Below are 24,970 nucleotides of genomic sequence, written 5' to 3'. Positions count from 1 at the left end.
AAAGTAATTAACCCCTCCTATTTTTTCCCCCCAATAATGCCCAGGCAAGAGTCCAAAATAGGTTGCATCATGAGTGCCCCATGAATGCAAAAAATCCAAAAGCCCCAAACCAACAGCAAAGACATGAAAGTACAAAAGTGGCGCTCCTAAATTCCAGATTCCTCCCCGGTCTCAACCAGAGAGAACGCAACCAGACGCTGACAGCACTTTATAATTATGTACTGATACGGTAAATCCTATACGTGTCCTTTAGCCCTCAAAATTCTATGAGGTCGGGTGGCTTTTTTTTTTCTTTTTCCTTGTAATTATGCTTATTTTAAAAAGTGAGTGAGAGACGTCATTTTTACGAAGTCCACAGCTAGTCCACAGTCTATAAATACTGGGTAAAATTTTTGGCAACGAGCAGTTAAATTGAGAGCTTTCAGGGTCTTGTAGGATAACAGCCGCTTTCCAAATCAGATTTTTTTTCTCTCTTTCATAAAAGAAGGAACATATCCACAAGAAGAGGCCGTTATAATCACTCACAGCCCGTGTTGGTAACATGTTTAGAAGACAGAATACTAAAAGCTTCGGTTTACACGTATGTGGGGAGAGGCATCTCCGACTAGCAGGCATCCCTGGGTGCACGAGAACAGGCAAGCGGGCGCTGCGCAGGGAGAGCATAATGGGGCCCTAGGGTCCATTCCCAGAAGTAGCAGGTCTCACCTGAGTGGGGAAATGCCAAGAATCGGACTCCTGGGACGTCAGAAGAGGTTGAGAAAGCGCACAGGATCAGGAGCCTGGGAAGGTACCACATCTAGGAGAAGGGAGTGTCCCTTTGTAAACAGGAAAAAAATTAGGAAAACAGCTCTATAAAAGACCCAGCAGCCACACTTGTGGATGTTCATCCCAGAGAGATAGAAATTGATGTTATACAACCCCTACCTAATGTTCATGACAGCCACAGATCGGAAAGGGCCTAAATGCCCCAAGCAGACGGTTGAATAAACTGGTAGGCCCACTGAAGGAAACACGATCAACAATAAAAAAGAAGGAACTGTTGACTGGATTCAGATCGGTCTCAAAGGCGTTACGCTGAATGAAAAAAGTCAGTCTCAAAAGGTCACATCCTGTATGATTCCATTTACGTAGCACTGAAGTGACAAGTTACAGAGCAGGAAAACCCATGCACACACACACTCAGGTTATCTACGTGGCATGCACGGTGCTCCTTTTTACAAAACTTAATAAGAGTTTGGAGTGGTGGCACCCTCAGTAAGTAGCATCGTTCTATTTTAAATATTTTAATTTCCATTTCACCCTTGATTTCTGTGTTCCTTTCATCCCATTAGGGAACAGAATTCGGGCTCTGCCTAGTGACAAAATCAATCCACTTGTGAGACTACTTCACATTTTAAAAAGCACACCACTCCATTTTCAGTCCTCCTGACGTGAGTCCTTTCTTCGCGCAGGCTGGCTCCAAGACACGTCCTTTACCTACTTTACACCAAGAACCCTCAACATCCTAACCTCTTACCATTCACTGCACCTTCTCTGCAAGATCTCAACCTTGAATCACTCCAACCTGAAAAGGCACTCCCCCTATGTCACTTCTTCCAGAGCTTTCTTTTCTTGATCTCCTCCCATCCTGATGTGATCCAGTCCCCCTTAGAAATCTCGTACCACTCTGTATGGCTGGTGTCTCGGATGCACAATCATCTCTACCACTCTCGTGACAGTTACTTATTTTGCCTTGTTATTTGCAAAGAAATCTAGAATTTTGTATACTGAATTTGTTAAATGGTCACAACATTAAAAGAACTGAGAAAACATCCATGGAACAGTTAATGTATTTATTATTGTTATAATTTAATGAAAAGGCAGTGTTTGTTAGATATTTCACTGGAAAATTCTTAATTCTTGTCACTGAAACCTGTAAGCAACTGAGCAGCTTCTGTCTGTACCTAAAATATAAGAATAAATGTTGCAAATCAACAGTACAGCAGAAATCAACTTGTGAAATTTAAGTTCATAAAATCTAAGAGTTTCCAAAAAGCCAGGAGAGCACACTATAAAATTTCTTTTATCTTGACCTGGTGAGACTCACAGAGCCCTTCCACATTAGTACACACCCCTTGCTTTTTATGTTCTAGAAATCTTACTTGATCTGCTGTATATATCAAACAGGACTAATTCTACACTGCAACACATAATTCATACATCTGTTGATAGTAGCTATTTGCTATTATACACACTTGAAATTAACACTGTTATTTTAACAATATGCACTTAGACAACTACGCTTTTCAAGAAGTTCCTAATTCACCTGTACTTCATGGTGCCTCAGTGGAAACCTAATAGCCTTACCCTATTGGTGACATTTTACCTGTTTATCCTCCTCTGTGTGCACTGGGTAGTCCTTGGCTTTTGTTAGCCAGAAAGCAGCAAGCTTTTTGTTACGTAGCTTCAAATACGTCTTTCCTAACAGAAGCAAGTTTTTGCTGTAGAAGTTTGGTTCCACTGTACATAAGAAAGAAAAAAAATTTATCTCACGTGAAAGAGTATTGCTCTTATTTTTAAGGGCTTAGTTTTTTGGCCTAAATTCCAGTAATATTTTGTGTGGTCAATACATGATTAGGCTAATTGGAATTCCCTTTTGTTCTATCATTCTATTCATATCTCAAAAATTTTATAATATAATTACTATTTATTGAGTGTCTACTATGTGCTAGGCACTACAGTATATACATTTCTCATTTCCCACAAGTGTATAAAATAGATACTCCATGTAGGAGGAAAACATGGTCCTGAGAGAATGTACGCCCCGTAAGGACAGGGGTTTTCTCTGTATAATCACTTTTATTCTCTGTATCCTGAGTGCCTAGAACAGTGCCTGGAACTGTACTCAATGCACATTTGCTGGATGAGTGAATGAAATCATGATGCTACACACATATGCGATCAGTGTTTACTGAATGTGGGCTATCCTCAAACATCGCTAAAACAGAGTCACTGCTCTTTGGGAATTTACAATAAGGAGACGCAAGCATGAGCACAACCAAGCGTCACATGAGAGTAAAAGGAAGGCTCTCACTGGTGGACACAGTTGAAGTGCTGTGAGAAACCAAAGAAAAAACAACTGACACCTGGGCTGACTTGGAGGCTGAAGAGGATTTTAACAGAAAAGGGGAGAACATTCCTGGCTGAGGGAAAAATGTGAACAAAAGCCTATGAATGAAATCATGTGACTGTTTCACTAACTTCATTAACTCTTTACAGTTTGCTCCTATCAACCTGGGACCCTTCTATATTCAAAGCATACTTTTTCCTGGATATAATTTATGATTAACTCCATTTGCTCCTTAACCCAAAATTTACTTTAATTTGAACACACTGTGAGATGCCATGGCGATGTGCTTAAGGTTTCCCTGCAGTTAAGTAAATTCATTCATTTTTTCATTCATCTACTTATTCAGCAAATCTGCCAAGCATTATATTAAACAATGAGGATGCAGCTGGGAGCAAGAAGACAGTCCCCACTTTACCTGAATTTGGTTTTAGACACATAAACTTCATACTGTGGAATGGTAAGGGCCATGATGGTGGAAGTAAGAGGTACTGAAGCATAGGAGAAGCTTCCAAACCAGTCATGAGCCGTAAGGAAAGGCTGCCTAAAGGCTGCCTTCAAGGTAAAGCCTGGAGGGTGACTGGAATTCCTGAGGATTATTTTAGCTCCACAAGAGTATGACCATGTTTTTCTCAACATCCCGAACCCCTAGGTCTCTAAGGCCCTATTTTAACTTTACAGTTACACTTCTAAGTCTCTCTGAGGAAACCGCATTCCCAGGTCACATCTATGATATGTAAAACTACCGTTATGAGAGGATATCAATGGAAGATGGTAACAGTAAATGAGGATAAATACATTACAGAGAGTTAAAATGCAGACAATTCTTTAGAAGTAATGTTTTAAAAAATGCTTTGCTATCAATGAAAGCTTTTGAACAAGCTCGTATGAGCAGGCTCTCAAATGTAATAAACTGTCTTTAGTTTTCTTCTGATTAAGTTTTACAGAAATATATTTGCTTTTCTTTTTTTTCTTTTTTTCGGTGTTCCTGGCAACACAGGGCTTCTGTCCCTTACTTCTCTAGTGTGTGCTGTAAGTATTAGGGAGGATAAACAGGATAGGCTGATGTTAGTTTCTAGACTGGCTATTTCTTCAAGTAAGAGTGACATGAAACTCTTCTTCACAAAAGGCAGTTAATCTGCAGCAGAACAAAAACTGGCCTGACACGTTTTTTTAAAACCAGGTCTCATCTAATTGCCATCTGAAATTTGCAAAGAGTCAATCTTGAAAAAGTACTTTTTTCTTATTATGTAAGGTGACAGGTGTTAACTACACTCACTGTTGTAGCTTTTCGCAGTGTACACAAATATCAAATCATTATGTTGTACACGTGAAACTAATACATCAATTACACTTCAATTTTAAAAAATAAAAATTTTAAATGAAAATAAACACATGCCTCTAATTGGCTGTGTAATCTTGAATAAACAGTTAAATCTTGACAGGTTAGCTCTTCAGGATTACACAGCCTTCTCAAAAAGGAAGGCTGAATTCCACTGAAAGAAGGACCATTCCAGAACTGCAGCTCTGAATTCAGAAGTGGCCTGTTTCTCTTACTCAGGTGATCTTTAAATAAGGACTTTAAAAATTATTGGATAATGTCTAGCTAAAAAGTTTATTAAATATATCAGAACAAATTATTTTTGTTTAAAAAATTTCTATTATACATATGAAGCATTCATCAATTTTAACAATTAGTATGTGAAATAAAAAATGTTACCTTGCTCTGCTCTGTGAAAGTAGCCTAGAGCCTGTTAAAAACACAAAGAGCCCAAACATAAGGAAAAGGATTAAAACAGAATCAATCCTAAAAAAGCATTTTCTCGAAAGATCTATTACTGTGTTAAATATAAGATAGGAAGTACATGAAAACATCTTAAAATAATGGTCCCCCTTAAAAAAAATGATCAATTCATCAACAGGAAGTTAGTTAATACAGCAAAACTGAACATAACACTATTAAATCATCAAAGTACAGATTACAATACGTGGACCACTTCTAATAATAACGTGATTGCTCTTTAGAACTTGTACCAAACCAGCATCATATGCAGAGAGGAAAGAACATTATCATGTGCACCTCAGGTATTTTGATCTCCCTCTTCCTGAAGCATCACGGTGACCACTGTTAAAACTAGATAAAGTCAGAGCTGAGTCCACTCAGTAATACATAGGTTGCACCAGTGAATACACACAGGTGTACCCATGAAACTCCCTGCTAATTCTTTCTGTCCCACTTAAAGCTTGTTATTATACAAATATTGAGAAAGCTTTTTCAATTGCCTATTTCCTTACTCTAAAAATTTTGTGATGGGTAAACCGAAAATCCTTTTCAGATTTTATTAACAGGAAAATCAAAAGGCCCTGGACATATAAGACACTATAAGCCTTTCAAACCTGCTTTAAAAAAGATGTTATAATTACTCTTCCTTTATCAATACAAACACATGCTTTATTTTCCAGGTGAATGACTATTACTGTACAGAATGTGCACCTAAAACATACTGAGAAATAGTTGCTCTATTTCTTGTTCTGGTTTATGACTTTGGTATAGATTTCAAACAGAAAATGAAGGTAGACTTTAGCCATCAGCTATATTAGCTGACAATATACCAGAATTATCAGCCACTCACCTAAAGGGAAAAAAAAAACACTCACCAGTCATGGACAATACGTATTAAGCCTTTGTGATAAAGACAGTTGCACTGGATCATTAGAAACGTGCTCAAGTCCCTCACTGATCAGAGCTCCAGATGTGTGGACACCGTAGCGTGGCAGAGCAGTTAAGAAATCAGTACTAACTTAACAAAGGACATCACACTACCTCCTCATAGGTGGAACTAGGAGGAGTTGCAAACAGCATTTTAGCAATTCTTCTTTGATACCAAGGCATTTCAGCAAAAGTGTAACACCTACAGGGAAATAAAACGACACTTACTCAGTTGAATTGCACCTTCTTTTTTTCTCTTAAAGAGAACTAAACATCTTAACATTTATAAAAGGAATCTTCTCCTGTTCTATGTTTAAAGAATTTGTACTTAACATAATATCCAGCAGGTTAATATTCATACTGAATTACCTAGAGACTGACTTATATTGATCCATCAATTAGGGTGTATTTTGTGACTAAGTATAAATAGTAAGAAATATTTGTAACAGCAATGGTGACACACTGTATCACTGACCCCTGAACGCTCACTTTGTGCTAAATGCTCCTCTCCTCTACTCCTTACAATAACGAAATAAGAGCAAATCATTACCCCTCTTTTTCCCCTAAGACAAACTAACTCAGAGAAGTGAGAAAAAAAAAGAGAACAAAACTAAACATGATATGCATAAATAATAATGGCAACCAACAATCAAAGTCTACATATTGAAAGAGTGAGGCAAATGTTTAACATCCATAGTTCTTGACAACTTTCTGAAATAAGTAGGAAAAAAAGTGTTGGATCTTAATTTGTGTCTGAACTCCCCGAGGAAGAAACTGTCTCACTCACCAGCATCTAACTTGCTGACTGTCCCTCAATTATCATTAATCCTCAGTAAGTGTTTTGTTAGTTTAATATGTCCTTTATCCTGAAGGATATTTACTTCTCTTTCAAAAGAGTTTGATACAGTACTTTGCACTGTTACCCTTCTTAGAAGACAATAAACACTTAGATCCGCAGACTACACCCAAATAAAACAGGGTAAAGCTGTCTCAAGAGACACTCTTAAACCAGAGAGCACTTAACACATTGGTATATGTTCATACTAGCAAAATTATGATGTACATTGAACAAAGGTTACATAAAAATGGAAAGATACTGAAAGTCAGATTATTCCTCAGGTCAACCAGACTGTATCTGATACACACTGAAGATTCAAAGATCCTCTTAGGGCATCCTGTATTACTACAGTTAGATTAATCCAATTTCATTTTAGTCTGGTAAATAAGAATAGTCTTTCCCAACAAAGGGAATTTAAAGGTCTAACAAAAAGTCTCAATGCTTTCTTATTTTTCAGTCTTAGTACATGTTTCTAAATGATGTAAATAACAGTGTTTAACATAATCACAATCAAATTTAGTATTTTCTAAATACTAAACTAAATAACTAGTACAACTCCTAGTTAATGTACGGTTTAGACACTCTTGACTGCCAAATAATATTTTAAAATATTTTATATTTTGCTTTTTTACATACTACAAAATAAGATCATATAATACCACTGAAACATTTAAAGAAATTTTCTTACCAAATACCCATAAGGTGAATTGAGGTAGCATCTTTAGGGTTCAGTTCAATTGCTTTCTAACAAGAAATGAGAAAATGAATCATATTTGTTTTTTGAACACCAATAAGTCTTTTTCTATGTATGATGAAGCCATGATTTTAAAAAAAATTTGCAACCCTGAATTTCAGTTTTTCTATAATCAACTTTCTTCCTCCTGATTCTTTTAATTTGTTTCAAACATGATAGCTATAAATGAATCTAATTTTAAAAATAACCTATAGCTCTCAATAGTTCTAGATGAAAGGAAAAATAAGTAAAGAAGTTCTTTTTGGCAAGTCCCATATGAATACTGAATAAAAGGTATTCTTAAAAGAACAAAATACATAATAATTTTACAAAGTCTCTCCCCGTAGGCAGATTTGATTTAACTGCCCCGTCTATACTTAACAAAGGAAAAATAACTATTTACTCACAGAATAATTGAATAATTATGTACAATATAAGTTGATAAAGTCTCCCTATTTCTACTCACTATGTGAAAGTCCTATGTAAGTTAATGTAAAGCATAAACTACAGAATACTTTAAAGAAATTACTCCTCCTTTTATCCCTTATTTTGCAAACTGCTAAGGAAATCTCGCAGGTTGATGTTAATCCTATTGAAAAGACCCTTTTTTTTTTAAAAATTAAGACTTCCTAGTTTATGCTTTTCTGTAAATCCACATTTTCACTTGCAGCTAATAATGTATGAGACACACATTTTGAAATACATGTATTGGTCACCAGAGTGGGCTGGGAAGCCAGACCACCTAGGTTCAAATCACAGCTCAATGACCTCTTTTTGACCCTGGCAAGTTCTACACTCTTTCCATGCCTTTGTTCTTTCACAGAAAATTAAATGAGCACATAACAGGAGGTGCTTAACACAGTATTTTCTATCACCAGAATCATTATTATTTTTACTTTTCATAAGGACCAGACACTGTATCACTAACACTGGTTAACGTCAGTAGTAGGAGAGGAAACAGCTAGAGTAGGGAAAACCAAGTATGACTTGGCAGAAATCTTATCTCAGTAACACGGGTAAGAATCAGCACGGACCTAATTTTTACTTTTCTATAAATACAGTGATATGATTTATATGTCAAACTATATTTTAAAGTATATACAATTTATATTCTAAGCAACTTTTCCTCACGAGAGTTCCACTAGAAAAATTAAGCCCTACAAAAATTACATGAATAACTATATTGTCCACTCCACCAAAAACGGTACAGAGCTAGTCCATGCAGATGCAAGGGAGAGAAGTTAACTCACCACACACAGTGGATGTCTTGGGACGTTAGGGTTTAATTTTCTTATGGGATAGACTGAGAGGGGCTACTCTCAAGCAAAGCTTTTCTAATTTTTTTTTTGCCATTAGTTTACATGTCTTCAAAATAAGTACAAAAATAATTCCTTATGACTTTAAATGTAATCATGGAATTGAAAATAAAAGTAGTATAAATGATCTTTTTAGTATGTAAATACTAAATTGTCATTTTTTATATATACTTCACACACTTGGAAACTCACACAAAACACTTATTTTTAAATACCGTACAGCCTTCACTGTTTCTTTTAAAGTATACATTAACATATTTTCTGCAATTTTTCATTATTCACATTGGAAGTTATTTGTCATCTATTTCTATATTCCAAGGCAGAGTAATTTAAGTGATTTTTCTAATGCCACTGAGTAAATTACTGTATTTCAATCAATCGAAGATACCATAAAAGTTATGACACATAATTATTTTATGTACCATTAAGAAAAGAAAAAAAGCACTGCCAATTGTAGGATACCGCTGATTGTATGTAATGCAATCTGATTTCAAAGGTCTTAAAATGTGAAAAATGTACATTATTTAATTGAAATATATATGTAAGAATATACATATACATATGTGTGTATATACTATTGATGCCTGAATATGCCCTAGTCCAGTGTTCTTTCCACTTGTCATTACATAAACCCAGGAACTGAGACTATAACCATAAAGTGTTTCATTACTTTCTCTTCCTTTGTTGTTTTTTTTTTTCTGAGATGGTCTATAATATCAAAAGAAATAAAGCATTCTGGATTTTTAGCTGCAGTTTTTTTGTTGTTTGTTTTTTACTGGACAATGGAATAGTGTATTTGCAGCACATCATGAAGTATATAAACTCCCGCAGAATTTCAGGCACCTAAGGAAGAGCTTACTATAAATAAGTAAATTAACTTTAGGGGGAAATATTAAAATACACACACACATAACACACAATCAGGGACCACAGTCATGTATTACTGTGGGAGTGGTATGAGTGGTATCTCAGTTGTGTTAGCCTGTTAGATGAGGCCACACACCCTAGCACTCGGGACCCTGTATGGTCCCCTCCCACATACTCTGGTCTTGGCCACATGACTTGTTTATTAGGTCGACAAGTTCTTACTAGGTGTGATGCAAACATGCTTGATGTAAATTTGCACACTGGAACTTTTTCCTTGGAACGTTCACTCCTGGAAGCCAGCTACCATGCTATAACGAAGCTTTGGCTGGACTACTAAAGGACGGAAAGAAAAGTAGAGAGAAACTGTCGTAGGTGAGAGGGCGTCTCATCCCTGTCCCAGCTGAGGGCCCAGGTGAATGCAGCCATCTAAACCACCTCAGCTACAACAAGCAGAACAGAAGTACCACTGTGCACAATTAATCCACAGAATCGTGAGAAATCAATTGTCACTGTTTTAGGCCACTATGTTTGGGCCTATACAGTAATAGATAAATGAAACAGAAATCTATTCAGAAAACTAATGACTTTGAACATTCATCAGTACCTCAAAATGCTCCTTGATAATGTAGGAATTTGCAATTTTAGCCTTGATGCCTTCATAATCTCCAACATCACTAATACAGATGGCATACCACTAAAAACAGAATAGGAAAAAGATGTAAGAATAGTAACACACAGTAACAGTCCATTCAATACAAGGCCAAACTGAGTAACTATTCCTCAGTAGTCACTCTCATTTAACAAAAAGCTGAGCACAAAAACCGTATTAAATACACTGGAATATATATTCCTCATGGAACTCAAGGAGAGGACGTGTTTTTAGAGAACTGTATTACAAGGCAGAGAACAGTGAATCTCTAAGAAAGTTACCAACAGAATGCAGAGAGAATGATTCATATTTACGGTATGAATATAAATTTAGAAAAAACGGTCAATTTAGTAAGTACCATTTATTTCTGTCTCCTCTTTTCTGGGAGTTGCTGCTCCCACATCTGCACTGTTACAGTAATAATACCATATTTGTCAGTTGTGACCTTGTCCCCACATCCATGGCTGGAAAACAGACCCAAACTCAGATAATCTAAGTTTTTTTTCTCTAAGAACTGAATTCAAAATATCCAAGCTTCATATACCCAGGTGCTGTGGGAAGTCACAAGACTTAGGATGAGAAAAAAAGTTTCAGTTAAAAAAGATTTGCAGATAACAGCAAAGAGAACAGACACTGAAGCCTCAGAGCAACTGAGCCAGTTTTTCCTGAAGCCTAAGTGCATCGTGCCTTTAGGTTCTGTGAAATACAAGTTTTCTTATAAACATCTCCCCTTTTCTTTTACTCTGAGTTTACATCTGTGAAATTTTAATAATTATAACTAGAAAAATTTTAACAAACACTTAAACTTCTGTTTAAATCTATTTTCCACCAAAATCTTTTGTCTTGATATTTTTATTGAAAATTAAAAAGTGTAATTTAAAACACATACCCTCTCTATAGACCATGCTCATTTAATCTCCACTGACAGTTACCCAGTTCCCCAAATCCAGACGACTAGAGGGGTCATATAGCGTTTCAAGTTTGGTGCTCTGATCTTTTCCCATGTATCAAGGCTCTAGATAAGATCACCTTCTCTTATGCATTTAACTATCATCTATACACAAAGCAAACACAAGCTTATGGATGAATCCTCCACATTCTGCTGAGGTTGGCATTTAGTTACTGCATAGGACTGTTAATTTATGATATTCATACTAGCAAGATGATAGGAGCTGTGATCACGGGTGGTTTTTATTTCCATATTTGTACTTTTGTTTCAATTTCCAAAGTGTCTGTTTTCTGTAATGAGTTAATTTTAAAGGAAAGTTTTATAATAGATCTTCTAGCCAAGAAGGAATAACAGATGCTATACTTACCTTCTTGCCTGAAACACTAAAATAAGCAAAGTAAAAGAAAGAAAGACTCTCAAGACATTATCCAGGGCAACAGTAGTCACTGAGAGACCAGAAACAAATGAGACGATTGCCCTGTGACTGCCCTGGAGAAATAGCCAGGCTGAAGCCCAGGGAGGCAAAATAGGCTAAGCAGTCTCTCTTCTTTGAAGAGATGGAACTGGAAGTCTGCGGAGTTCACAGAGCAGAGCACTGGAGAAGAGACCGCTGACCAGAGAACTACAGAGGGTCACCCGTGAGCATTCAGATGAGTAAAGATTATCTCCTCATGGGAAGAGGCTATGCAGGGCCGGAAAAAGAACCCCTCAAAAGGTTTAGAAATACCGAGCTCACAAAGAGCTAGAAATACCAGTTGCAGGAAAAGACAAAAGCCCTCAGTGTTAAATGCTACTCTCGTCCTGCCTAAAAACCTTAAAGCAAAATCCAAAAGATCAAACTGTTTGAGTAACTCAACTGTGTCCCAGAACAAAGTTCAAGAATATTCTTCCAGTTTTATTGAACTATAATTGACATACAGCTAAGTTTAAGATGTATAAAGCATAATGATATGACTTACAAATACCGTGAAATTACTATCAAGGAATATTTTTAGTATTACAAATATACCCAGTGCCCAACAAAGTAAAGTATATAATGTCTGGCATCAATTAATCAAAAATCACAAATCATACAATAAGACTCTTACTGAGGAGAAAAAAAATCACTCAATTAAAAAATCTAGAAATGGCATAAATGATAGAATCCACAGACAGACAACAAAACCATGATTGATAACTGTATTTCATATATTCAAGAAGCAAGATGAAAGGCAAACGTATTAAGTAGAGAAATGCAAGATACTAAAGACAGAGCAAACTGGAAGAAAAGCTTACTGAACTTGAAGACACAGAATTGAAAATAACCAAAATAAAAGACCGAGAGGGAGAAGAGTGAAAACCAAGACACACAGCTCATCACAAAACTTCTGGACAATTTTTAAGTGGGCAAACACATGAGTAACTGGAGTCCCAGAAGAAGAGGAAGAGTCAAGGGTAAGGACCAAAAAACTTTTTATAAAAAGAATGGCTGAATATTTTCCAAATCTGATGCAAACTACAAACCCACAAATCCAACAAACGCTATGAAACATAAGAAACATGGAAAAAAACCATACCATGGCACATCACATCAAATATTTTACAACCACTGATAAAGAAAGAAACAGCCAGACATCCTCCAGCCAAGAAAAAGAAAAACACCTCACATACAAGAATTAAAGCAAATTTCTTACTAGAAATAAGGCAAGCTAGAAGATAGCTAAGCATTATCTTTAAAGCATTCTTTACTCAGAAAAAATATTTTTCAAAAACAAAAGTGAAAGAGAATTTTTACAGTGATAGAGATGTTAAAAGAATTCATCATCAACAGACTATAAGAAATGTTAAAGGTACACATGTTGAAGGAATGTTCTACAGGAAGAAATGATGAACACCGTGATGGTAACTATATGGGCAAACATAAAGACTCCTCCTTCCTTTATTTATGTCTTTTTAAAAGATAATAAACTGTTTAAGACAAAATAACAAAGTATTCTGGGATTTTTAACATCTGCAGAAGAGACAGCACACTAATAGCACAAAGAGCAGTTATTACTACATGAAGTGTTGTATCACTTGAGTGGGCTGTAAGTTAAAGATGTATATACTATAGACCTTAAAGCAACCGCTACAGTAATATAATACAGAGTTATAGCCATTAAGCCAATAAAATAAATAAAATGCAAAAGGTAGAAAAAGAAGAAAATGAAAACAGATGGATGAAACAAAAAACAAATAGAAAGATAAGAAATTTAAACCCCCAAAATATCATTAGTCAAACAATCCCTTTTAAAATTGCATCCAAAAAAATTAAATCCTTAAGAATAAACCTGACCAAGAAAGTAAAAGACTAATATGTGGAGAAGTACAAAACACTGACAAAGGAAATTAAAGACAACTCAAAGAAATGGAAAGATATCCGATGTTCTTCGATTGGAAGAATATTGTTCAAATGGCCATACAACCCAAAGCAATCTACAGATTTAATGCCATCCTTATCAACACCCAGGACATTTTGCACAGAACTAGAGTAAATAATCCTAAAATTTATATGGAATCACAAAAGACCCAGAATTGCCAAAGCATTACTGAAGAAAAATAACAAAGCTGGAGTAATAACCCTCCCAGAACTCAGACAATACTACAGAGCTACAGTAATCAAAACTGCATGGTATTGGTACAAAAACACACATATGGGTCAATGGAACAGCAAAGAGAGCCCAGAAACAGACCCACAAGTTTTGGTCAATTAGACTTTGACAAAGGAGACAAGAACACACAATAGAGTAAAGACAGTCTCTTCAGCAAATGGTGTTGGGAAAAACGGACAGCTCCATGTAAATCACTGAAGAACACTCCCTCACACCATACACAAAAATAAAGTCAAAATGGCTTAGTCTTAAATATAAGACAAGATACTATAAACCTCTTAGAAGAAAACATAGGCAAAACATTATCTGACATAAAATCAGAAATGTTGTAGCCTACCCAAGCAACAGAAATAAAAAGCAAAAAAAAAAAAAAAAAGCCTTCACAAAAGTAATTTATCAAACACACTAATAAAGTTAAAAGTTCAAGAATGCAAAGAAAAAAACTACTTCCTTTTGAAAAAAGTTATAAAAATAAATCTCTTCCCTACTTGAAAATGGAACAATTTTCTTTCCTATGTAAATTAGGGATAACAGGTAAGTATAAACCTGAGTTCCTCTCAGTACATGTAAAACTTTCATTACTTTGAGCACCTCACCTTATGAGCTGCAAAACTTGACTCATTTTTTTCTAGTGCTCTTTTTGCATACTCTAGGGCTTCATAGACCAAGAGCTTTTTCTCCTCTTCTGAGGTTCCGCTAAGTTGAGCTATATCACGTGATGCCCGTGCCAAACGCCACAGTAACTCTGCATCTTCACTAATTTGAAATAAAATATAAAATAACAACCATTTTAGCTCACATTTAAAAACTGTTGAAAGTCACATCACTAATGAATACATATGATCTTTCATGTCAGTGAGGATAAGGCAAGCAACATGGTATCAAAAGCCATTATTCTTCATGTTAAATTTATTATTTTCTATCATACAAAAACTTTACCTGCTAAAAGTTCCTACAAAATATCCATTATTCTTAAGTATTAACTTAACCCATAATATCTAAAATACTAAGTTCCTTAGAAAATATCTCATATTTGACTCTCTGAACACTTGCCCTACAAAATTCAACATATAACTTGAGGCTTGATTTCAGCGGCTACTATGCTTCAGACAATTAACTGGTTTAGACGGTACTATAAAATACATAAATTTATAGACAGGGTCATGCTCTATAAAACAGAGCTGCCATATCCCTAGTTCCAAATACAGTACCTAGCACAAAACAGGTATGTGGTAAATGACTGTTAATGAATGAATGATTAAATGTAATGTAAGCTCAAAGTAAATCCTACCTTTGAATGTCATCTATGCCATGATGCATGGAATAGTTAAAGCAAGGGCTTTGGACTCCTTGAAGAACTGACATTGAAATATGATTATATAAAATATGAAATGGCTAATAAATAAAATGGAAACCAAGATTTAGAGTTAGAAATATTTTTTAAAACTAACCTTACATTCCTTTTTATTAAATGTTTGTCTTTAAGCCCACTACCCTATATATTTCTTAACAAAAAATAGTATTCACATAAAACTGTGAAACTAAAAGTAGCCATAGTATATTTATAATGCAATGACTAGGAGTAACTATCTTATAGCTTACTTTTCAAGTAATTACCGAAATGACTATAAAATGCCAAAACAACCACCGCAAGTTACTGAGGGGAGAACGGAGAAGGAAAGTTGCATCCTATAGACATTTTAGGAAGTAAATTTGCTGGGTCCTTGGGGGGAAAAACTGGTTTGGGGAATCTAAAAAAGGAAGTTGAAAAAAAAAGAAAGGACAATATTTTAATTTAGGGGATGAGGTAGAGTAGTGATCTGGAAATGCAATTTAGCCTGATTTGACTTATTTTATGAGGCTGAATCTCCTTCCACTCTACCCTCCCCCCCAAAAAATAAATGCACATATTAGTGGACTCTGGACTAAATAAAAAGATAAGCTGATATTGAAAACAGAAAAAGGAGGTATTTCTGGATCATCTATGAGACTGCTTGTACAGTGACACACAGATATTAGTCAATGGTGGTGTAAAATCATCCTATCTCACTTAAATCTTAAACCAGTAAGAAATTAATTTAAAAGAAATGAGAAATAAATAATATACATAAATGAGATAAATATCTATTCAGTGATTACCTTGTATCCAAAACAAAGTAACAAAATGGAAAAAAATATTTCAACAGTCTATTAGAATGAGTAAATTGAACCACCTTTTCTAAATCAATGAGATACATGTAGCACTTGAGTCATTTAACATAAGGAAAAAAATCACACTATAAATTAAACTCTAAGAAATGTTATTTTGAAGTAAAAATTTTAAAAAACTATAAAAATTAAGCACTAAGAATATTCAAGTGTTAAATAACCAAAAATCTGAGGAAACCACAAACCCAAGCCTATCACACACAGCCCACCTCTCTTTGTACTGGGATAGCAACTGATAAAGTTTTTCTGTTTCTCCACTTTCATACAGGTAGTCTGCTTGTTCGAGGATTTCTTCAATTCTGAAGACTATAAAAGAAAAAAGACACAATAAAGTAGGCCTTCCCAAGCCAGATGGCAATAATTCTAAGAAAAATAAACATTTTCATATATAAGCAAAAGAAAGTAGATATAGAAATCACCTATAAATAAAGATCAGAAATTCTGAAGAATCTGGATGTAAGCACAGCAGAAATAAGTATAAAGCTATCACACACAGTAAATGATTTACTGAAAACATGGAAAATAACAAATTAGAAAACTTACTCTGGTACTGACTAAATATGATACATTTTAAAAAATTAAAAAATTTCCTATGAGGAATTTATGCCACATAGTCTTTGTTGTTGTTGCTGCTATTAAGTACCACCCACTGTAGAAAATGATGACATAACAGCCATTTAGAGCACTGAAAATTACTATATTTGCATAGACTGTACCACACTCTTTTACTAGATCCTTCTTATGGCCTAACTTATACAGACATCGTTGTGGAAAAAGAATCAAATCTGTCATCAAAAACTTAGACGAAGCTAATGACAAAGAGGATCTGAAACTTACCTCATTGGCACTATACTCCAACCAACTCATTAATGAGTTTAGACATTACAACAAAACCTGTAAGCCTTACAGAGAGGGTAACACTCTAAAGAAGTTGACTAGTTACTAAAAACCCAGGTCTGAATTTCAGATATTCTAATTATTACCAAGGAACATACACATTTAATTTTGTCTTCTATAAAGGTGCTGTATTACTTAGTTCTATATATAAGCCAACATTCCAATGTATTCAGTTAATGTACTTTATTTGAGGTTAAAAGTGTTTTTAAGTTTATGAAAAATTAAAATCTAGACCAAAAAAAAGCAAAAACAAAACCTCATAAATTTATGACAAAACTGTGTAAAGCAAACTATTTTTAAAGTTAAGATCATCATTGTAATTATAATAATTTAAGAAAAATTAAATGACAACAGCAAAGAAACCCGACAATTAAGTAAAGATTTTTTCCTCTATAATCCTACTTCAATCTGGTTAGGTACTATAGTTTAATATCATTCCCTTGGCTGGTTAATTTTCTTAAGTTTGCTTCAACTCTATTCTATATTTTTATCAATGGTGGATTCTCCAAATTTGGGTTATGAAAACCCAAAGAATCTTAAAAAGAATAAGTAGTAGCCTCAGTATTCTTAGCTAGTATTTGTGGCAGGCAGAATAATGGCCACATTTTAATCCCTGGACCTGTGAAAATGTATAGATTACTAGGGCAAGGGGGGGGTAATTTTGTAGACAGAATTAAGGCTGCTAATCAGCTAACCGTAAAATAGTAAATTATCTTGGATTAGCTAGGTGTGTCCAATACAATCACAAGGGTCCTTAAAAGTGGAAGCAGGAGGCAGGAAAAAAAGTCATAGTTGGTGTGACAATGAAAACAAGGTCAGATGCAATCACTGGGGAATTGTTAGTATCATCCAGCATCTGGATGCTAAGCAAAACAGCTGGAGGGCTAAATAAACAGAGGAGTCACTCTACCCCGTTTCCTTCCAACTTCTATGAGTTGTAGTTTATTCAAAAGTTTGATATGTAATCCTGTAACTATTATCTCTTCAGTAACTTCAGAATGGTAGCTTTAAACAACGTTAAAGCGTGAGCTCTTCCTGAATTTCCCAAAGTTTTTCTATGCTCTTTTTCAAATGGGTCTCTACTTCAGGGGTCAGCTTTATCCTTAAGGTCTGCAATACCTTTTCCTCCCAGAATACAAGGAATACTAAGAAATACTTCTTATTCTGTAGAGGCCCTTACTTATGGTGGAAACTCTCCTAAGATTCTTAGAAATGCTTTCTATTCAATCAGCCAAAGATAAGCTACTGGCCCAATTAATATAACCTTTCCTTTTAACCGTTTCATAGCCATAGATAATCACTTCTTTATGGACATCTTCCTACTGCTCAGGATCTTTACCCATTTCTACATCTTGAGTTTTGATCCTTCAGAGGGACACAGCAATGTTCACTCCACTCCACACAGGTAAGTTGAGTTTCCATGCTCTCTAAGGATCCATCTATGACAGCTTTCAGAGTAGATACCATTCCTTTGCCCAATAAAGAAATGGAAACGGGTAGAGTTCAGATTACAGCCACTTCCAGTAATATGGTTTTGGGAAACACAAAGTTAAGATATCCACTGGATTGGAAATAAGTATCAGTTTGCAGCCAGAACGATACTGGGTAGTATGAGAAATCACTAATTTGGAGATGGGTACACTTCACTTGACTACAGCAAGGTGTGTTTCTCTTTTTCCTGGGCGTGCACTAGGCTGGAGTCTGCAGTGATGAGGCAACCTTTGCAGGAAACAGTACTTGGCATGTCCAGTGAAAGCGCTGCCATGCTAAGCGCCACTGTCTCAGCCTCCAGTCTGCCTTCAGAACCATCCTCAAAGGCAAGTTCATCACTCAGGCCTTTTAATAAGATGCTGCCAGGCCAACCAACCCTGTTCCACTAATGGAGATCTTACTGTGATGAATGGTTTCCTCTAAATTGGAATTCGTAAGAAGTTCATACTTAACCGTTGCCATCTTGGAAACAAGAGTGAAGGGCCAGCCATCCCTGAATGGGATGTGTGAGAGTGGCTGGGAGACAGCCATCTCTGGGCAAAGGAGATTTGCTCCTTCAGTGCCTACTCCCTGGCTGCTCTGTAGGACTCCTGTTATTCATGACCACTCTCTCAAGGGGTGAAAGAGAAAAATGGAGGAAAGCCACACCAAAGTTCCTTCAGGTGCAAAGTAAGGAAACAACTCCCTTACCTCTGCTATAGTGACTGTGCAAGGTCACGCCCCAGATCATGCAGGCCTCACAGGGGCCTAGCACCTTAAAATCTTCTTTTTAGTTTACTAAATATGCAGTGCTTTTTTGTCATTAGGACACTTAAAAAACAGACTACGATCACTTAGGCTATAAATAATTTTGGCTTTGCCTTTCAAAGTGCTATATTGTGTTGCTTAGGGAAACATTACATTTTTATACTCATTTCTGTAATGAAACGGTGCTAAAAGACACTGAAACTATGATTGACTCGAAAAGAAACAGATAAGAGTTCCAATCTCTGCTCTGGTACTTTCAGTTTGAAGAAGTTTCACCATGTGAGCTTCCTTTCAAAAATTAATAGAATGGAACAGACAGAAAAATCTTAAAACTGCAACCATTGGGCACATCACTCAAGGGATGTTTTAAAAAAAAATTAACATTGTACTGTGAAAAATATGGCTTGTCCTAACTATTTTAAAAGATTGCTGTGAGAGTTGGAAGTTATAATGAAAAGTGTAGGAAGTTTTAAAAAGCTGAGCTGTTATAAATATTTGCCAAAATATGTCATTGAATCAGTCACAAACCCAAGTCCTCTACTTTGTCCTTCATGAAAATGATGTTAAAAAAAGAAAAGGTAAAACAAAAACATAATAATTCAAATATCTGCTTTCATTAAATATAAGAATCACAAATAAATGAAATCAATTAATAACTAGTAATTTTTAGCCAATATTCTCAAAATCTTCATCTACCAGAACGTTAATAAGAATATCTATTCAAAATCAAATCTCTGCTTCTTTCTCCAGTCACCTTCTTGATGGTTAAAAAATGAGGACTGTGAAAAACACAAAGGCTTATTATATTAACCTATAAATTAAAAGAGTTTTTGACACGACATTGTAAAATGACTATAACTCAATAAAAAAATGTTAGAAAAGTTTTTTCTCTAATAGACAGAAATTTTGGCTCTATCCACGGATACAACTGGTTTAACTAAATTTAATTTTTAAAATATGGCAAGTCTTAACACATGTTTATATATTTACAGGCATGCCAAATAAAAAATTTGATGGAATTTTTCTATTTTTCAACCAGTTATTTGATATTCAGAACCAAACTGCATTCTATTTATAAATAAAATATTTCTATCTCAGAGTAACTGGGCCTTTCTTAACTACATCAAGAAGAGTATAACACCTTGTTGTAGAAACAAAAGAATTGTTGCACCTTTATAAATGATTGGCAAACTTCTTCTATAAAAATCCAGAGAGTACATATTGGAGGCTTTGTGGGCCAGATAGGGTCTTTAGTATATTCGTTTTTTTCTCCCACAACCCCTCAACCCTTTAAAAAAATCCTTAGCTCAAGGGGCCTATAAAACTATAAAGTATTAATGGAGTATTTCTCACTGAAGGAACTCTACCTGCTAGAAAGCATTATATATACATATATACAGACACACACACATATATACATACATACATATCCCAGATGACAAGCAGAGAAAAGCAGAAAATAATCTAGCCTATAACATGTTAGTTTCATTATCTATTCAAAACTAACTAAATTATTAACAAAATATAACAAACTAAAATAACTCTAAGTGTTCCTGGCGTTTAGCTTAGGCTTACCTTTGGCTGTGGCGTGAACCACAGCAGCTTGGGAAATGACTTGATAAGTTTCAAAACCCAAATAAGACAAGGCTGAGAATAAAAGACTTCTTTTGAAGGCTCCTGGGTTTCCCATCACCTGTGGAAAGAATTATGGTCGGAGTTATCAAACTTAGAAAATCTGCGGGAGCTGCTATCTCAAGTAAAAATTACATCAATTTTCTCCTACCTCCAAAGCCATCCCCAGTACCTCCATTAAAATAATAATAATAATAATAATAAATAAATATATTAAGAACTCATACAACTCAATAGCAAAAAAAAATTAAAAAACTGGGCAGAGGACCTGAAGACATTTTTCCAAAGAAAACATACAGATGGTCAAGAGGTACATGAAAAAGTGCTCAACATCACTAATCACCTGGGAAATGGAAATCAAAATCACAATGAAATCTCACTTCACACCTGTTAGAGTGGCTGTTATCAAAAAGATAAGATATAACCAGTGTTGGAGAGGTTGTGAGAAAAGGGAACTCTTGTTAATGGAAATGTAAACTGGTGCAGCCACTATGGGAAACAGTATGGGGGTTCCTCCAAAAATTAAAAATAGAACTTTACTATGATCCACCAATTCCACTTCTGGGTATTTATCTAAAGGAAACAAGACCAGTAACTCAGAAAGATATCTGCACCCTTATGTTCACTGCAGCATTATTTACAATAGCCAAGACATGGAAACAATCTAAGTATCCATCAACCAATAAACAACAACAACAAAAATGTGAATATATATATGTATTTCTATATCTATAGATATGCATATATATACATACACATACACACACAATGGAGTGTTAGTCAGCCATTGGGAAAAAAAGAAACCTTGCCATTTGTGACAATATGGACCTTGAGGGTATTATGCTAAGGGAAATAAGTGAGACAGAAAAAGACAAACACAGTATAGTCTACCTTATATATGGAATCCTAAAAAAAATAAAAATCCAAAGTCAAAGACAAGAGTTTAGTCGTTGCCAGGGGCAGGGGAGGAGCGGGGGAAGGAGTGTGGCAAAGAGCTGAGTGAAATGAGTGAAGCTGGTCAAAAAGTACAAACTTGCAGTGGTAAAGAAACACATCTTGGGGATATAACGTACACCATGGTGACTGCAAGACTGTATTGTATTTGAAAGATGCTGAGACAGTAAATCTTAAAAGTTCTCACCACCAGAAAAATAATTAATTTGTAACTGTATAGAGATGGATGTTAACTAGACTTACTGTGGTGATTATTTCACAATATATACAAATACTGAATCATTGTACACCTGAAACTAGTATGTTAAAGGTCTACATCTCTCAATTTAAAAATAAAGAAAATAAAATAAAATGCCCCCCAATGATCCCTGCTTTCTGATATTCACTCCCTTTTGTAGTCCCCTTGCCTTAAATGTTGGCTGAACTTAACTGCCTCCCTTGTAAGAAACAGAATACGCAGAGGTAAAGGGATGTTACTTCCAAGATGTGATTATAGAAAAATTGTGTGTCTTCCTTCTTTGACACTGACTCTCTTGTGTGTTCCTTCCGATTGCAGGTCTGCCTTGGGGGAATCTAGCTGTTGTGTCTTGAGGCAGCTCTGAGGAGAAGCCCTCCTGGTGAGTAACAAGGCCTGCTCACAGGCACATGAGTGAGCTTGGAAGCAGAACTTACCCTCTACCCCCAAACTCAGGGTTCTCATGAGACCTTAGCAACTAAACAGCTTGGTTCAACTTTAGGAGAGATCTTCAGCTAGAGGCAACCAGATAAACCTCACCTGGATACCTAATCAACAGAAACCATGATATAATAAAAGGTTGCTGCTTTAAGACCTTATGTATTGTGACAATGTTACACAATAACAGATAACTAATAAACTAGCACATGCCTGACTTTTCAGCCTTGCTTTATTTCAGTCTACTCTCCCACTCCAGGATTCCGTCACACTTTTAGTTCCCCCAAAATGCCACTTTTTCTTACTCAAGGCCTGTATCATGCTACTTTCTTTACTGGCATATTCTTTTGTCCTCATCTTTCCTTTACCAATTCCTAATCATTCTTTTTTTTTTTTGAGGTATAGTCAGTTTACAATGTTGCATCAATTTCTGGTGTACAGCACAATGCTTCCATCATACATGAATATACATGTATTCATTTTCATATTCTTTTCCACCATAAGCTACTACGAGATATTGAATGTATTTCCCTGTGCTGTACAGTATGGAAACGAGGCTAACTAGTTTCGTACTGAGTACTCCTCCCCACCCCTCTGCTTATATCATTTAACATCAACCCATCTGGCTATAAATTCTTCCTAGGAAAGGGATCAAGCCTTACTGTCTTTCATCCCTCCCTCTTCTCCCCGCCGCCCCCCATAATTCTGAACATAGCAAGCAGTCAAAAAGTATTTTAGAATTTAAAATAGTGAAACACCCAGTTCAGATGATATATATGATCACCCTCACCCTTCAATACCCTTTCAGAGGTAAACAAACCAAGGCCCACAAAACAGTCTAATAGAAACATCAACGCTGGGATGACCATCCAACATCCTGACAGCCTCCCTTAACATTATGCAGATAAAACATGAAACTCAAAAGTAATTTTTTTAAAACCCAGATAAGTGCAAAACCAATGTCTCTGAGTCACAGGAATTCAAAGGTACACCACAAACTTTTCAAAGTCTAGTAGACTGATAACCTCAGGTGCTGTTGCGGAATCTGGCATTACTGAAAGTGAAAATGACCCCATAGCGGCCTAGGTCTTCTCCCCTCCCCCCCGAATTTACACAGGAAAGACGGGCGGGAGACAGGCTCTCGGGGGAGATGGGAAGGGAAGGGTCTCTCTCCGCGTCCTCCGACCCCAGTTTTCAGAGAGGGAAGGAGGCTTGCGAAAGAGAGAGGACTTGGCCGCCGGGGTCGCCGGCAGCGCTCCAGGCGCAACGGGCCTAGTTCCTTCCTCAGGTCACCACATACCCCAAGGTGGTGCGGGGCCACCAAGCCTGAAGGAGCACGGGGCCGCCGGAGCCCAGCCGGCAGGGGAGGGACGCGGGCGCGAGGACGGCGCGGGTACCTCAGAGCCGCGGAGTCGCCAAGGAACGCACCGCCCGCGGTTGCCGACAGCACAGCTGTGGAGCCGAGGTGCCGGGGCGGAGCTACGTCCCAAAGGGAGAAAGCGCCCGAGCCGCACGGCTACAGCCATGACCTACAACTCGCAGGCGTGACCCTTCACCCGCTTTGGGCTGCTAGGGAGCGGGGCGGAGCAAAAGGCGCCCGACCCCTTCCGAAGAAAGCCGCGTCCACCCGCTTGCTGGCGGGCGCCTCTTCCGCTCCGCAGCTTCCGGTCCGCGAGTTCTGGGGGCCGGAAATAGCCCGCTCGGGCGGGACTTAGAAGCCTTTCCGCGCCTGCGCAGAGCAGACTGCGGCAGTAAGCGCGCCGCTGGTCGCTGACTCCCTTCTGCGTCTCCTCGCTGGGGCTGGGGGTTTGTCCTGGTGTGGGCGCGAGGACAGATCACCAGAACAGAATGGAAAGCTCGGAAACAGACCCGAGAATTCACATATGCAAGAAAATAATGATTTGTTATTTATAATTCTCTGCTACCTTCAAAGGTAGGGAGAATCCTGATACTGGCAGATCCTTTTTGGAAAAAAAATGCTTGCAAGAATTAAAAACTGTTGCACTTAAAGAAGGGGATGAAGAGATTAAAAGGGTGAGAGGCAGTTTCTTGGGGAGAAGAGAGAAGCCAGAGATGAACAAAGAATTCAAAGTCCACGCTGGTCTAGTCAGGAACGAGTAGGGAGAGGAGGCCTCTTGACCGTGTGTGCAATGGGATGTGTGCTATAAAACCCCTGGCTTCCTCTCCAAATATGTAGTAAGGGCGATACTGCTTGTCACCGAACTGGAACCCTTTTGGAGGGAATGAAGAGGTTTTGAACCTACTTAAGAGTTGATGTGGATGAAGACACAAGCTGCCAATGGAATACCTACTATACGGACTATATGTAAAATTTTTATGGGCAATAAGGAAGGTAGACATAGTTTTGAAAACGTAGGTTGCACTTATACTTTTAATACTACGTGGTGAATTAACACACTTTTATTTTATTTGATCTTCTCAGCTACCTTGTGAAGTAACTGATAATCCCAAGTTAATGAACAGGTGAAATTGTAGCTCAAAGAGATTTATTAACCAAGGGCACAGAGTTAGTAGGTGTTGTTAGAAGACTAGAATCCATGTCTCCTAAC

The 24,970-nt window shown here is 36.7% G+C and overlaps 1 protein-coding gene and 1 pseudogene across 3 annotated transcripts; both read right to left on the bottom strand.

The window, feature by feature from the left end:
* Positions 1-1,818: 1,818 nt before the first annotated feature.
* RMDN1 (regulator of microtubule dynamics 1) lies at positions 1,819-24,055 on the bottom strand. 3 transcript variants are annotated; one of them, XM_072951732.1, is made up of 10 exons: positions 23,798-24,055; positions 20,717-20,834; positions 16,216-16,312; positions 14,395-14,554; positions 10,175-10,264; positions 7,343-7,398; positions 5,931-6,018; positions 4,827-4,857; positions 2,366-2,499; positions 1,819-1,943 (listed from the first exon to the last, which is right to left on the bottom strand). In XM_072951732.1, exons 1-10 carry the CDS (start codon positions 23,924-23,926, stop codon positions 1,893-1,895), a joined length of 954 nt encoding a protein of 317 aa, XP_072807833.1. In that variant the 5' UTR covers positions 23,927-24,055; the 3' UTR covers positions 1,819-1,892. The 3 variants fall into 3 exon arrangements, with proteins under 3 accessions (XP_072807833.1, XP_072807835.1, XP_072807834.1); XM_072951734.1 differs by having other exon boundaries at positions 23,829-23,952; XM_072951733.1 differs by having other exon boundaries at positions 23,701-23,831.
* On the bottom strand, positions 17,921-18,856 carry LOC140690293 (L-lactate dehydrogenase A-like 6A; annotated as a pseudogene).
* Positions 24,056-24,970: the final 915 nt, after the last annotated feature.

Source organism: Vicugna pacos, chromosome 29 (genome assembly GCF_048564905.1).
Source record: "Vicugna pacos chromosome 29, VicPac4, whole genome shotgun sequence".
Classification (NCBI taxonomy): domain Eukaryota; kingdom Metazoa; phylum Chordata; class Mammalia; order Artiodactyla; family Camelidae; genus Vicugna; species Vicugna pacos.
The sequence above is the reverse complement of the archived record's forward strand: the minus strand, read 5'-3'. Positions and strand labels throughout refer to the sequence as shown.

What these genes read in the sequence shown, in the direction of transcription:
- RMDN1 (XM_072951732.1), bottom strand. Translation starts at nt 23,926, where the DNA reads ATGGCTGTAGCCGTGCGGCTCGGGCGCTTTCTCCCTTTGGGACGTAGC. An exon ending in GGTTCACGCCACAGCCAAAG is followed by an intron (nt 16,313 to 20,716) that starts GTAAGCCTAAGC and finishes TTTCTTTTATAG; the next exon opens with TCTTCAGAATTGAAGAAATC. An exon ending in CTAGTTCCACCTATGAGGAG is followed by an intron (nt 4,858 to 5,930) that starts GTAGTGTGATGT and finishes TGTTTTTAACAG; the next exon opens with GCTCTAGGCTACTTTCACAG.